The 15,801-nt window shown below is 40.2% G+C and overlaps 1 protein-coding gene across 1 annotated transcript in view; it reads left to right on the top strand.

The window, feature by feature from the left end:
• Positions 1 to 15,801, top strand: part of LOC136855604 (zinc metalloproteinase nas-34-like) — a 31,878-nt gene that overhangs the window by 1,051 nt on the left and 15,026 nt on the right. The window contains exons 2-5 of the mRNA XM_067132698.1: positions 2,785 to 2,814; positions 3,085 to 3,114; positions 14,444 to 14,473; positions 14,778 to 14,807. Of these exons, the coding sequence (XP_066988799.1) occupies positions 2,785 to 2,814; positions 3,085 to 3,114; positions 14,444 to 14,473; positions 14,778 to 14,807 (120 nt within the window). The remainder of the gene's footprint in view (positions 1 to 2,784; positions 2,815 to 3,084; positions 3,115 to 14,443; positions 14,474 to 14,777; positions 14,808 to 15,801) is intronic.

A 15,801-nucleotide genomic window follows, 5' to 3' on the forward strand; every position in this document is an offset into this window, starting at 1 on the left:
AATGAATAAGTCCCCGCATGAAAATAGAGAATCAAACGAAGTATTCAGGGACATGCTGCGCTCCTTTAGCTCATGCTGTGAATCATTTTTCAGCCCAACTGCTCATAGTTCACAGGGAATTTCTTCTCCGATTTTCATTCATTATTACAAAGCTAGATAAGGTTTGGCACGTCTCGGCGTAGCCCATTTGGCGTAGTTGATTCGGCGTGGCCGATTCGACGTCAGAGAAATAATTTGACTATTCGGCGTAACCGTTGAGGCGTCAGAACATTGCAATGTCAATGTCTTTAAAACTCCATTAGGATAAATTTTTCATGCAGGGGAATCCAGAACAGGCCAGAGATCCAAAACAGGATGAAAAAGGGTAGAAACAATGAAAACACCCAACTTCTAATATGACTTTTTCGTCATTTATTCTTGGAATCAAATACTGTATTACACCATTTTATAAACAGATGAAATAACATAAACTAAAAACTTGAATTGCAAAAACTGTATTACAAAAAATTGTTCAAAAACCTAGTCAGTCTATTTAATCTTAGAAATTATTTTTTTCATTTCGTAATTACGAGTAACACCCTTAAGGAATTCAATAGCGTCTAATGATTCAACTTCCAAAATGACATTTTTATTCGCTCATCAGCATCTCTATACTTGTTTAGCTTTTTGGGGCCTGATATCCAGCTGTCAACTTTTCGAGATATGCGTCACGTACTTTCTGCACTTTCCGTAGGACATCAATAAATTTCCAGATTGTGGGGTGGTACATTCCAGGCTCATATTGCAAACATCGATTGGCTGCTTCGGCGCGTTAAATGGTCCAATCTTCATTGTTTAGAGTTCGTTCATAAAGGTCCCATGTCTCGGGAGTGAAAATTGGGTTCATCCTTGCGTTTCCACACCTACTCAGTTGCCAAACATGAGTATCCTGAAACCAATGAAACAAGGCTGTTAGTTCATCAGGAAGAACTGCTGCTCATATATCCTTGTATTCATCCATCTTTTCCAATGGAACGAAAGCGTGCTATGATCATATTAGCCCATAAAGCAAAGTCAGAATCAGTTTTATAACGATTTGACAAACCCAATGAAACAAGATGTCTGTGCACGTTTTGGGGTAGATGGAAAAAGCACCCTTAATGCAAACGGTGGGAAATGCATCTTGCAAAGCACGAATGGCACCTTGTTCAAAGTCACAAATTATTGAAGTCGGTCTCAAATTAGGTTCGACGGTTTTAAGTAACTCAAATAAACGAAAATGTTACTCTTTGTTAGAAAGCAGAGCATAAACTATAGGAGTGACTCCTTCACGCGTCTTAGCCGATATAACGTACACCTGATGAAAAAGACTAGAGACGATAGTGAAAGTCCCGTCAGCAAACCAAATTTCTGAGTAGACTCAATGTTGCATCCAGCTAATTCCTCCAAATACTAATATCCTATTATTGCTTTCTCCTCTGTCTCCCAGTAGGAATTTGTCTCCCAGTAGGAATTTCTCTTCCACACCCACCTGGGGAACACATAATGTATAGGACTCAGGTAAAACTAAATGCTCCAAATAAGTTAGGTTAGCTAGTGCCTTGTTTAATAATTTTCTGTTCCTTGCCATAAGTTTTCGCATTGCAGGCAAGTCTGGAGCTAAGGCTAAACTAGCCTGAGATGCGCCAGCCAAAAATTTATTTACCACAACAGTTGGTGGCTTGAGAGTTTCAGCACTTCCTTTTTTAACACTTGTTTTTATCTTTTCAACCTCTATTTCTGCAGTAGATGCTTCGTGGTTGTGTTTATTCAACTGGCAAATAACTTTTCCATCCTTCATATGCAATCTCACTTTACATCAATCTTTATGTTCACATCTCCAAAACTTTATTTCAGGATCACTTTTGCTCATTGCGTCAAAAATAAAAAGGTTATCCATCGTGTATCACTTGTTTCTCCTAAGTTTTGATACAATATTTGATGCCGTTTCGAATGGTAGGGTTTAGACGACTGGGAAATTTGAAGCTGAACCGAGCTTCGAGTTCTGTGAGTTTCTAGCTTAGGCTAATTGGGCTATTTGGCAATTAAAACTATTACGACTTAACTTGACTGTGACGAATGAGAGCGCGCGCGAGAGAGAGAGAGAGAGAGCGTTAATGACAACAAGCAAACGAGGGGGACTGCCTTGTTTTGATAAATTTTCTCCCACTACAACGACGAGTTACTAATTTGACGCCAAAACGACCCTCCGCCGAAAAAACTCTCCGTTGAAAGGGCTACGCTGAATGGGCCACGCCAAATAAGCTACGCCGAAACGTCCCATTCCAGCTAGATACCACAGCCCGTATCCAGATTCGCATTAATTTATTGATTTGTGGCTATTAAGACTGGCGCCACAACAGAGATTCGCATTAACATCACTAGAATTGCATAACCTTATGCAAGATTGATAATAGGTTCTCGAGAAGGTTCTGATAGACAAGAACATATAACATGAAGAATAGACTCATTTGCATATGTTCAAGAGAGAAAGCAGGGTAAGGAGAGAATCCTAAGGAACAACACCACAATTAGGAAAGGAGTGATTGTTATCTGCTGTTGACTATCAATTCAGTTTTAGTCAAGATACCAGAGGTTTTGCTTTCATGCTTGCGGCAGTTTTCTTCGCAAAGCCGTTTGAAAACATTCGTAACTACTTCCGCAGTATTCAAAATATGTTGTATAGTAGTTTCTTCTAACATACATAATTACGAGACGAAAATATTCATGAAAAATTATTCTAAAATCTCAATCTTTCGTTTTCAGGAGTCAGCGACCGATGAACCAATCATTCTGGTAAGTAACAATGGGAGAAATTCAAAATTCCTTTGACAACACTCGAAATATAATGCTTTTATAGCCTCAGGGTAGTTGCTAACCGTTGTAACCGTTGATTGTGTAAAGGTTCCTGTATTTACGATTTTTTTCTCCTTTTCGTGTAAAAGGTAAAAAGTTTGAATTTAAAGATTCGGAATTTCTGAAACTGATCATTTTCCATTTAAATACCATAACACTTATGATGAGATAATGAATGAAACTCACTGAACTGGCTTATTTCATCAACAGGATGATCATCTAGGAATGCGTCAGTTTCCGGTGAGTCTGCTGCATAGATTTCATTTTGGTCGATTCATTTTTACTTTGTTATTCGTCACTCGAGAGTTAAAAGGGGACAGGAATTAAGATTACTCACTTCCTAAGCCAGCCTCCACAGAACAGACATTATAAATTACATTTGGAAAGATTTTGAAGATACGTGAGAAGAAAACAGTAGGTAAATACTCGTAAGAAATTAATTAGTGCTTTCAGAGCATTGAAGAAAAATCTCAGCCAATAACTTTAGAAGCAACAGCGCCCATAACATTGTCTGTAGACGGTTCCACGGCTTTATGTAAGACAAAGACAGATGGAATGGAGTATAAAACCCAGGCCAAGGTCCAAGCGTTGGGACCTATGGAATCTTCAGCGCCGATAATAATATCGAAACAATTTTTAGGAGGATGGATTGGGAGATGGAAGAAAGAGACGATGAACGGAGGTATAGTAAAAGGAATGAAAGGGGTTACAGCTAGGAGCCGAATGGACGCTGCGAAAACCTTAAGTAATGACTAAAGCGCATCGCGTGAGGTGCACTGACGACTCTATCCCCCCACGGAGGTACAAGACAGATGTCATGAGTGAATATGAAATTGTGGCGACAGAAATTATAAAAGCCAGTATGTTTCATTCCATATTTAATTTCTGTCATAACGTCCCCTCAATTTGATTTTGCGCTATGGATGTAATTGCAAGACCAACACCAAACCATAGAAAAACAAATGTGTAAAAAAAAAAAAGTATTAGTACTAGAACAATGAAATTTTTATGGAACACTAATACTTGGTATGTTCTCCATGACTCTCACCGTTTGACACGCTTTGGGCCCGATTCTTTCAAATTTCGGCAGGGTCCGAGATGGATGTTATCCCTCTTCCAAAGTTCGAAAATCCATGGGGAGACAAAAACTCACCAAGATAAAATAACTAACTGGTAACCGAGTCCCTTTCTTCACATGCAATAGGGGGAATGTAGCGGCTGGGGAGGGAATCCAAGTGGGAGAACAGTGTGTCATTGCAGAGGGCATGAATGGCGCTCGCTCCGAAATTGTGCCTGTTTGAACCTGAGAGCCGTCGGTTAGAAATATTTCTCATAAATCAGTACAACGTGTCAAGGTCTTATACATCACATGATAACATGGTGTGTATTATTGAGTGCTTCAAATTATTCCTGGGTCACACATCGGCGATTCAAGCCCTCGACCGTCGTAATGGCTGAATTACGACCCCCTTACCCTCTAGGTACGACCAAAGTCTGCCTCAGTCGGCATGATTCCTAACCGAGTCACCGAGTTTGACGACATCTGCCTAGTGATGACGGATGTGCAAGCCTGCCCAGCACCTACGCAGTCAAGTCGGGACAACTGTCAAAAGTCTCCATCACTAGCGGATCCAGAAAAATTTCATGGGGGCCACCAATTTTCATATTATACACACACACACACATATGTATTGTTATAATGGTCATTTGGTGGATGAGTTAATATTAATTACTGTAATATATATAGCCCTGCTTTACCTACAACCCACGTAATCCTGTCAATAAAGCTGGAAATTACCCCAAAAGACAGACAATTAACTTAATTGGATTAAGTCGCCAGTTGGAGCTAGGGTACTGAGTATTTGATTTATTCTGGGACAAAAAGGATTACATGAAACCCATTGATTACCCACCCAGTCCAACAAAGGGAAAATGAATCGTTACAGTGAGGGAATCTACATGCGCCAGTTAGTCCCCTTTGGACACAGTAAAATCTCCTTTACGTTAACTTCTATGATGCAACAACTAATAGCCCTAGTATCGAGCTCATACGCAGTTTCCTAGATTATTAAAGGCTATTCCTCTTCCAAACAGTGGCATGATCAGGTCTCAAGGCTTGCCTAAGGATTACTTATAATTGACCTCTCCCTAATTCCTACTTACTGCAAGGGTAATCTCTTATTCAATCTCACTAGGCAACTCTAGTTATACTTTGTATACTCGACTTCATAATACAGGAAATATGGTTCCACCAGGATCTCTTGTCAGTGGCTAAGGAAGGGGGAAATGAAAATGGAAGCACAGTGGGAGAAATACCAGCAGGTCGGCGAATACTTGCCAAGTCCAGACTTACCTTTCACGTAGGCTACTGACACCCGGGGTCTGTGAATACACATAACATCGTTCCATTGAGTATTAAAAAAGATGAAAGGACAAAGGGCAGAGTGAGCAGGGGCACAAACAAGTGTGCTCTCTAGGACTGCCGGTTTCTCTCTGTCTGACTGACCTTGGGTCGAGGACATGGGCCCTGGCTTTGTTGTTGTAAACAGCCGTTTGTTCGTAGCCTGGGGGCGGTCTGAAAAAATGACAAAAACTCGCCGATACACAGCACAGGACACCCTCACTAAAGGTGGCCTGGTGAAAACATTCCTGTTGGATAGGTCTCTAATACTAACTTATAAGCTGTTAGGAACGGTTAATTTTGAACACAACAGCTACCCTGCTTCCCTCTCTACTTTCCACAGAGAAAGCTTTTCCCTGGCTTTGTCTTTCTTTTGGCTTTTTTTTTATTATATTTCTACTAAAATACTGCAGAGAGGTCGAACAGCAGAATATTTATAATATATATATATATATATATATATATATATATATATATATATATATATATATATATATATATATATATATTGTCATAAACTGGACGTCTTGGTTGGGGAGAAATTGAAACAAGGTTTATATTGATGCTGCCACGAAACCAAGAAAGCCCAGCTTATGAGCAAAAGGAAAAGTTATTTGAAAACTTACCTCAGATTTTCCCTGGATTACAAGTGAATGAGAAGGTCGCCATTTGGAAATTAGAATTCTTTTACAATTTACAGGAGTTTATTTACATAGATTTAGCAAGGAAACAAGGAGACAACAAAACAACATGATAACTGATGGGCAGACTCATTAATTAGATACATGGAACAATAATGTAATGATTGGCAGCTCACAAGCTGAGTAATAAGGGGACCCAATTTCGATACAATCAGTCCAATGATAATAATAATAGTTAGTCATGCCCCGATTACACGAAATAGTCTCAGTTAGATGATGCAAATGATGGAACTCCAGGATGGGAAAATAATTCATATAAACATTTTCGGGCCACAACGGACTTGGTATCGACTGCGACCAGGAATATTCAGGATTGTGGGGTGGCAGGCTAAATAATGGGGCACGGAGTGCGATAGGGCAGCTTGTCTCTCCTGAAAGAGAGGTCCCGGATTAACAACAGAGGCACACAGAAGGAAATGGAATCCCCCTTATAAATGGGGATACTTTACACAATTAAATATTAACCACTACATAGCCCAGCAGATAATTATAAGGAGATCACGTAAGCACAGTATGGGAATCGTAATGGATTGGGCTTTTAACACAAGCACACACTCGCACAAAGAGAAAATTAACACTTGTATTTCTTAGCCTAAATTGCCCTTAAATTGCACTGGGAGAGGGATAATTGGATACTTAGCACGGGATCTTTACTGAAATTCAAGGCACATTAATGGCGAGATATGGGAGGCTGGGCAGGACTCTTAACAAAGAAGGGTTGCTTTGTGGAGGAAGGAGTTAAAGTTCAAAGAAATGGGAAATTTTAGGGGTTTTTAAGTAGAAGGGAAAAGGGGTGGCTATTGACTACTTGCAACGCACGAACCTTGTATGACCACTGTGGGCGCCCAAACGATCGTTGTGGTTGTCCGTCGAAGATCGTCCCACCAGCGTGAGGGAAAGATGGAGCCAGCACGTGCATTCCTGACGAGGGCACCGGAGTTTCTCCTCGCTGAAGCTGGGGAGGAATCTTGTTTTCGATGGGTAGCTAGATCCGTCCTGCAAGGAGTCATACGCCAGCAAAAAGCAGAGGAAAAAGGGCCTTAAGACTAAGTCCTTACAGGTTAAAAGTCCTGTCTGACCCTTAGCCTAATAAGCCTATTTGACTTTCCCCACACCTAAATGCTCCCCCATCACGTGATGGGGGTGAAAAAGGGAGTGTCTATTGTTTCCCAGGATCAGGCTATTTTAGGGGAGTGGAAGGGGCGGGGGGGAGTGAAGGAAAGCCTACGCTAACTACTGGGGCTAACGGCTTTTTCTGGTTCAAATATTCTCATGGCTACAACCCGCCATATTGGCGCCCGACAACGCTAAGACAAAAATTTATCCCTAAGCTAACTAGATCACAGCTAAATAGGATGGGGAATCGTAAACCCTTGACAATATATATATATATATATATATATATATATATATATATATATATATATATATATATATATATATATATATATATATATATATATATATATATTCGATTTTTTATTTTTCCATTTTTATATTTCTTATCCATGTTGTTATCTAAATCTTCAATATTATTATTTTGTCATTATTTTTCATGGGGGGCACGTGCCCAGGTGCTCCCCACACCCCGCCCTGGGTCCACTAGTGGACTCCATGTCATGACACAACTAAGTCATAATGGTGTCTCGACTGTCGAAAGAAGGTCGGCATTTTGATTACGGTAGACGTAACTAGCAATGTCAACATTCACCATCCAGTACGACGAACACCATATACTTGGCAACCCACAGCCTGCGCAGTGGAGAACTGATGCGCAGTAGTGTGCTTCTCAACAGTGATTTGACAGTTCTCATTCGTGTGTGTGCCTGCCTGAAGTAGAATATAACCAAGTCTGCTGAAGGTATTGCAACTTCCACAACTACTAATGTGTATGCCAGTGACTTATGTCTCTCCATAGCGTTAAAATATGACACAGAATACAACATACAATAAAATATATTTTGTAATAATATAAATATTTCTGAATTTTAACTATTACATAGTTTTTAAGCATGATTTTCTATACAAATGAGTCAGTGAGTTGACTGCAATCAAATACAGTTTGTTAGAATGTTCTGAAGTATATAAGAAATGAAAAGGGATTTTCTATTTTGAGTAAAATATATATTTCACTCAGTATTCTTGATATACATTGAGTATTTCTCATATAGATAAATATGACACTGAATACAACTTAAAAGAAAATATATTTGGTAATGATATAGATACTTTTGAATTTTAACTTTTATTTAGGAAAGTTACAAAATGTTTCAACATGTTTTTCTGAAGTATGAAAAGGCATTTTCTATTGTCTTCTTATACCACTGAATCCTGCCAATGAACGGAACCCTTGCCAGTCATGGTTGCTGTCTGCCGGTTTGGGAGAGTCAGGCTTAATAAACGCTGTTCAGACACCCCAGTTACCAGGCACGACCTCAAGTGTCACGAGTCCTCTTGATCTCCCTCACTTCTGGCATGAGGGTTTCCTGTCAAATTTAAGTTGTGCAACATACAAGCGGCCAAAACCTTGGACTCGACGCCATCATGACAAAGAAGGGGGGCGTGAAACGCTGAATCTGTGCGAGACAAATGAAAAATATTGATTTAGTTATCAGAATTAGTTGGTATACAAAAGGTATTTCATTTCATATTAAATGCGTATTTAAACAAGCAGACCAAATAGAAACAGTAATAATAATTGTGAACAATATCTACCTGCTTGGTAGGATCCCAAAGGCATTCCCCACTGCACGTCTTGCCCTGCTTAGTCGATAATTGTAGATGCGTTCAGGTATTGTCAGATTTCGTGCAGGGTTTCATCATATACTTCTTAAGAGTGAAGGCGTCATTTCCAGTGAAGAAATAGTCGACTGGGGGTTTATCCTCAGCTTCGTTTGGCAATCTTTCAGAGACAGACAGGTTGGCTTCAAGTCGATCAAGCATTTGGGTGAGCTGTGTCTTGGCAAAGACATCACCATCAGACTCGGACCCTATGGCACCTACATCCACACGAAGTTGTACTAAGCGTCAACAACTGGTAATAGAATTACAGAGTTAAACTTCTTATAATTAAAATAATGAGTTCCGGCACGGGCTGTTTCCGGAGGCAGATGTTTCCCGTCTATTGCTCCAAGGGTGTGTGGGAAATTCCACCATTGCTCAAATCCACGGGCTACCCCCTTCCATTGCTCTTGGGTGCTGCATATCTGCAATGACCTCATCTCCATAAGCAGCCACAATGGCCCTACAAGTCTCAGGCAACAATACTGCTGATCGTGTTGGGAGCTACTCGGAATTGGTAGGACAGACTCTTGTAGGATTCTCCAGTTGCAAGGAAACATAGGGTAGTTGGAACATGCAGGCCTGGCTAAGTGGGTCTTCTCCAGAATGTGAGAATATTCTTTATGTAGGGCGTGACCCGTTCCACAATTTGATTGGAAAGCTCATCTGTAATCCTGTAAATTCTAGTACAGCCCTGGAGTTTCAGTTGTCAATTCTTTCATCAGGTTGTCATGGTATCCTTTCTCTTGTCTTCTTTGCAAGTAGGGCCAGACCCAGCATCTTCTTGGTTTTCTTTGCTTCTTGCGTTTTCGTTCTTCCAGGCACTTAATAACTCTTAACTGCAACATTGCATCATAATCATCCAAAATACATTCTACTAATTCTGGACCATGCATGTTGTCAGGTATGAGGTTCTGCAAATCCATGTCCCCCATCTTCTTCTTCCTCTGTCTGTGGCTGCAACGAGAATGATGAGTGCCTAGTTCACCTGGCACTTTATATATGGTGGCATCCATGATCACGACACATGACGGGGCCCTTGTGTATGTCGGCGTGTGACGTAAGCACACCATGATTAAATCTTCATGAATCATCATGCCTTCATGGAAGTCGCCGTCCTGTAAGAACCGTTAAATGTGGGCATGGCCTAAATCATCGGCGACTTACTCGTACAACTGCGGACTTACATAATCACATCTCGATCTGCGAAGTGCTGTCATAAATGGTTCATTGCATATGACGTCGTGGTGTCCTAATCAGCTGATTTTATTTATTTATTTATTTACTTATTTATTTTTTCTTGTTTGTGTCCCAAGGCCCGTGACTGATGCCGATTGGTTGCCAAACCCAGCCATTACGATGGTCCCCGTCTTGAATCGCCAATGTGTGATCCAGGTATTAGGTATAAAATGCGGTGAAATTTAACGACAAACAGATGTGAAAAGCCTTGAGCAACACTTATGCCAACATCACACATTGGCGATTCCAGACCACGACCGTCGTAATTTGCTCGTTACAACACTGTTGGCCACTGATCGGCATCAGCCACAGGCCTCGGGCCTCAAAAAAAAGAAAAATCAGCTGATTACAACACCACGACGTCATACATAATGAACATTTACGACAGCAGTGCGCACATTGAGATGAGATTACGAGCGTGTGTAGTCGTACACACCCATCACTGATGATTCAGGCCAGGCCCACATTTAACAGTTTTTACATGATGGCGACATCCATGAAGGCACGACGATTCATGACGATTTATGCCCAACTTAGTTACATCCCGTGCCAACACACACAACAGCAGCGTCATGTGTCGTGAAAATGCCTTTTCACAATAACCTTGAAAATGTACAAAACGAATTTACAGTAGCATTATTAGAGAACAGTTGCAAGAAGAACTTTTTTCTTTTTACCATTGTGTGAACAATAATAAAAAGGAAAAAAAAGGGAGCCAAAATACACTACTGCACATCCCCGCCAAAGGAGGAGCCAAAATACACTACTGTACATCCCTACTGCACATGCTGTGGGGTTGCCAAGTACGTGGCGTACGTCGTACTGGATGGCTCATGTTGACATTGCTAGTTACGTCTGACATAATCCAATGCCAATGCCGTCTCGTCACTTGTGATGACATTACAGTTGCGTCATGCGGCATGACATGGCGACTATTGACAGTCGTTGTGGCTCGACCGCGTAGGTTTTGTGCAGCCTTGCACATACGCCATCACTAGATGGACGTCGCCAAACTCGGAGACGCAGTTACGAATCATGCTGATTTGGTCGTACCTAGAGTATAATCGCGTCGTAATGAGCAAATTACAACAGTCGCGGTCTTGAATCACCAAAGTGTGACGCCAGCATTAACCTTCTCAAGAGCAAGTACTGTGATCAGTGTTGACAGACAATTTTTTTTTCTTAAATCTGAACGTCTTCTTTAAAAAAATCTATAGAAATCTTTAGTTACAAAATAAAATCTTTCAATAAACCACACGATCCGGTGTTTACTCATAAAATGCTATTTTTGTGCATTTGCACATAATTAGGAAGAAATTTCGGACAAATTAAAGAACATTCATTCAACATTATTTTTATATTCTGGACACATCCAAATAATTTATGGTATTTCTCCAAGTCACTACAAGTAATGGAACAAACTTGTAAGTGTTTCAGTAGATAACCTTTTTACTTATTTTTCATCGTGTTTCAGTAGATAACCTACTTCCTTATTTATTTTAATACTATATGTAGCAGAAAAAATTCTGTCAACTTTATATTTTCAGTGGGGTAAACGTAACAAAGATTTGCCTAAGTGATGTTACTTTACTCCAGAGTAGTTATGGTGTCATACCAGGGTTAACGTCATACCTTTGAAGGAAATTACTAAGCAACCTTGACTCTTTGCCAATAATCTGAAGATCAGACTTTACTTAATAGCTAAAAGAAGACACCAGATAAATCAAGGAAGGTAATTCTTAATCCAATTACACCTAAGTCAAAAAGAAGGCTTTTGTAAATCTGAGGGCTGCTTTCATAAAAGAAATCCAAAATGTTTAGCTAAGATGTTTTAATTTTTGTTCAGTCCTCACTTCGATACCAAGATACATTTCCTCCAAAAGTTTGAAGCTCTCAGTTTCCGTGATTCTTATTTTCTGTAGTGGTGTCTAATCAACATGTCTTACTGAGATGGCATTCCAAAACTGTTTTACCAGCTGAAACAACAGAAATTTGTGAAATGCTTATCTGTGATGACTCAGATTGCATTAAATTTTGTCTGTTTAAGTTTCTGAAAGCCGGCAAAACAAAGTCTATAGATAACAGATATAATTTGGTTATATGGTTGGTTAGTCTCTGTAAAATAGATTCCAGATTTGTAAGCATGGCACCCAGGGCAACATTCGTAATATAAAGTGTTAATGCATTGTATTGTTCATTCTGGCCACTACCATAAGCAGCACCAAGGCATAAACAGCAAAATTGCTTGCTACTCCTCCTGAAATGCCAACTGCCCTCCTAAGATGTTTACGTGTAAGTCTGGAATTATGTATGCATGAGACCATAGGGTACCATAATTTTCAATTATTTAAAAAAGATTCTACGGTTTCGCAGGTCAGTTTTAGGAATTAGAGATGAGAATGGTACAAATCTGTAGATTTTGCCTATTCAAGAGGGAAAATCTGAAAATCTGAAACATGCTACAAAACCTGTAATTTCAGATTAATCTGTAGATCTGGCAACACTGACCGGGAGGGCGGAGACATACTCGACACACTATAGAGGCATCAAGGTGCAGACACAGTGGGGAAGGCAAGTCCCCCCAACCCCTAGAAAAGAGAGGTTGAAGCAAATTTACCCATTACATTCAAGCAGCTTAAGGAGGAAAATCCTCATCTCCATCGTAGACCCTCAGTTCATACCATTTAGTATTATTTGAAAAAGCAGGTTGGATTTAAGAGACTGTGAAAAACTTCTTCTTTTAAAATGCTTGTTTTCCCATTTGTATGGGGTAAGCACGATGCCTTCTTTTTGAAGGACTTTGATTTGGCTTTTGGGGTAGACTGTAGTCTCGATCGGCTGCCCTGCCTGTCATTGCTTAGACTTTGGTAGCGTATGTACAAGTATTGTACCAGCCACCAGTGCCCTTTCTCCCAGCAGCGAGGAGTCGTTGCGCAGTTAGGTCGACAGTCGAGACATGTGAGGTGTCTGTTATGGTTTTAGAAGATGTTGGAGTGGCTTTGTTTGTATGTGTATTAGTCTGTAACACCCATTTGCTTTAAGCAAACCTATCCGTTGATTACATACATAATCCCGAGGTGTCTATACGGACAGCAATGTGCCCGCCTCTCTGACCGGTCAGCTGCAGATTTGAACCCGCGACACAGACCTCTAAGAAGTCCGAGCTGCTGCTTTAACCGACCTGGCCATCGAGGCTCTAGACTGTGAAAAACAGCTGGGTTTAATTTTGCGTATGTTAATATGCATAAAGAATGGCATTTAAATGAGTGGAAAAGTGTGTTGTTCACTGATGAATCCGTCTTCCACTTGAGTTCTGGCAGCCCTTTGAAAGTGTGACGAGAAAAAATTAGCAGTCCCTTTGATGAAGGGTTGATTCGTAATAACTGATAGAATTGATACCAAAGCGTAGCAAATTGTGTAAAAAGAATCATGGAGGCGAGGACATACCAAATATTAGCGCATTAATAGGTGAGTGTTCCATAAAAATGTCATTGTTCTAGACTAATACTGTTTTTATTTATAAGTTCGTCTTGAAATGGTGTTGAGGTTGCAATTACACCAATAGCGCAGGTCAAATTACTGTGATGAGGGTGATAGTCATGTCTGTATCCACCTTGTGTGTGACCCACAACAGTCTACAGAGTATTAGGCTTATATTTCCTTGATTAGGTCAACTGAGATGCTGTGGTTTTCAGCAGGATGTGCCCATGTCCTTGCTTCCCAACTTGGATCATTTTCAACTCCAGCTGCCATTAATAATACAGTATACGTATTGAGCTTTGTTGAGCCGACTGTACTTTATAGGAGTGAAGTGTGGATGCTGAATACAATTAAAAAGACAAATGTTGAAACAGTTGATGTGAATTAATATCTTATTGTATCACATGGGAAGAATGGGGAGACATAGACTGGTGAAAGGAATGAGTTACTTGGAAGTGTTAAGAGGAAGGAGTAGAGGTAGACCAAAGGAAATCTAGGCAGACGAAGTGACCGAGGCACTGGAAAGAAAGGGTTTCTATTTCCAGTGACCGAGATGGTGTATGCAAGATACAGGTGAATGGTGCAGTGTGCCTAGGGGTCTGATGCGCTGCTGATAGCAATTCTGGGTAGGTGTATGGAGTAGCTTATGCTGTGAAAGATCCCAGCAAAAAGGGTTCACCTACAGTTCAGCAGTTAGAACATGAATGTGGCAGTGGATGTCTTATCATTTCTTGGAGCCATCCCCTGTCAGCAGAGGAAAAGTTTGATGAGGTACACACTCACACACACACACACATACATGTATAGATATGTATATGAATATATATATATACATTTATATACATATATATATATATATATATGTATATATATATATATATATATATATATATATATATACTCTATATATATATATATATATATATTGAAGACAACTGTAAATCTCAATAACTGCCTTTAATTTCAGGAGACAACGACAGAGAAACCTATCATTCTGGTAGTAAAAATGAAAGGAAACGTTGCTCAGTCAAAATTCGGTGATGTCACTCGGAATATACTGTTACTAAAGTCTCAAGCTGCTAATTTACTCAAATGCGATAGAACCACTGAAGAAATAACCATTGATTGTATTAACGTTCATGTATTTACAGTAGTTATTTCTTAATCTCACACTAAAGGTGAAAACACTTATGCTAATTATTCAGATTTAAGATTCAAACGTTGATCATTTATGCAAATATCAGAGAACTTAGAGTACAATAACGAGAGAAATTCACTGAACTGACTTGTTTCACCAACAGGATGACCATCCAGGGAAGCGTCAGTTTCCGGTGAGTGTTCATGCAAATGATTTTGCTCCTTTGATTCTCGCTCATTCTCCATTGCCGAAATCTTCAAGGGACCAGGGCTGAAAGGTCATGCATTCTGTGGTCGCTTTTCAGCGGAACACATTTTAGATTTGAAAGGCAAAAAATAAGAGAAGAAAATTTAAGAAAAATGTCTTGCCATGAATTTAAGAAACCAGCATCCCTTACATGGCTCAGCAGACAGTTCCTGACTTTGTAGGGCCGAGGAGCTGAAAAGACAACGTGTCACCAGCTTTTTTATATCCTTCAGCCTTTCAACATTAGTGTGACTTTCCCCAATGTTGCTGTCCAACCCTCTCTGACTGGTATTCTTAATGCAATTGTGCAGGAGTTTTCTCCCAGTTCCACCTCTAGGTCCTTGGGCCTCATTTTCGTCGTTTCCTGGTCCTCCTGACCATGCTGTCCCACCGTTCCAACCCGCTCTTTTCACTGTCTTGAGCGCTGTTTGGCCGAAAGGACCGCTTCAGTGCCTGGCTTGACGGGGGAACATTCATAAACCATATATCATTCAAACATTACTGTGACGAAGTTTTTGAACGCTTAGTTATGTGTCACAGGGCCCTCTATTGCTCAGGTTTAGAATCCAGCATCTTGAGTTGACATGAATGATTAGTTGATTTACAAAAATGTGGCCATAAAGCCAAGAAAGAATTGAAGCACTTTCAGCCATTCAGTGATTAAGAGAGTGAAAAGATGGAGTTGGCGTGGTTGGACAGCAAGTTGGACGAAAGGAAGTGGGGATGGAGGCAAAGTAAAATGCTAAAACGTTGGTGCAGCTAGGGGCCGAAGGTACGCTGCAAACAGCCTAAGTTAGTAATGCCAAGAGAGCACCACCCCTCAATGGGTGCTGTGAATGTCGGGTTATCATAGAAATACCTCTGAGTTCTGACTAGCTTTCGTAACAACGAGCTTACTACTCCTCTGGCTTTCACTTCAGTGTAACTGTTTTCTATATATA

This window comes from Macrobrachium rosenbergii, chromosome 32, assembly GCF_040412425.1.
Source record: "Macrobrachium rosenbergii isolate ZJJX-2024 chromosome 32, ASM4041242v1, whole genome shotgun sequence".
NCBI lineage: Eukaryota > Metazoa > Arthropoda > Malacostraca > Decapoda > Palaemonidae > Macrobrachium > Macrobrachium rosenbergii.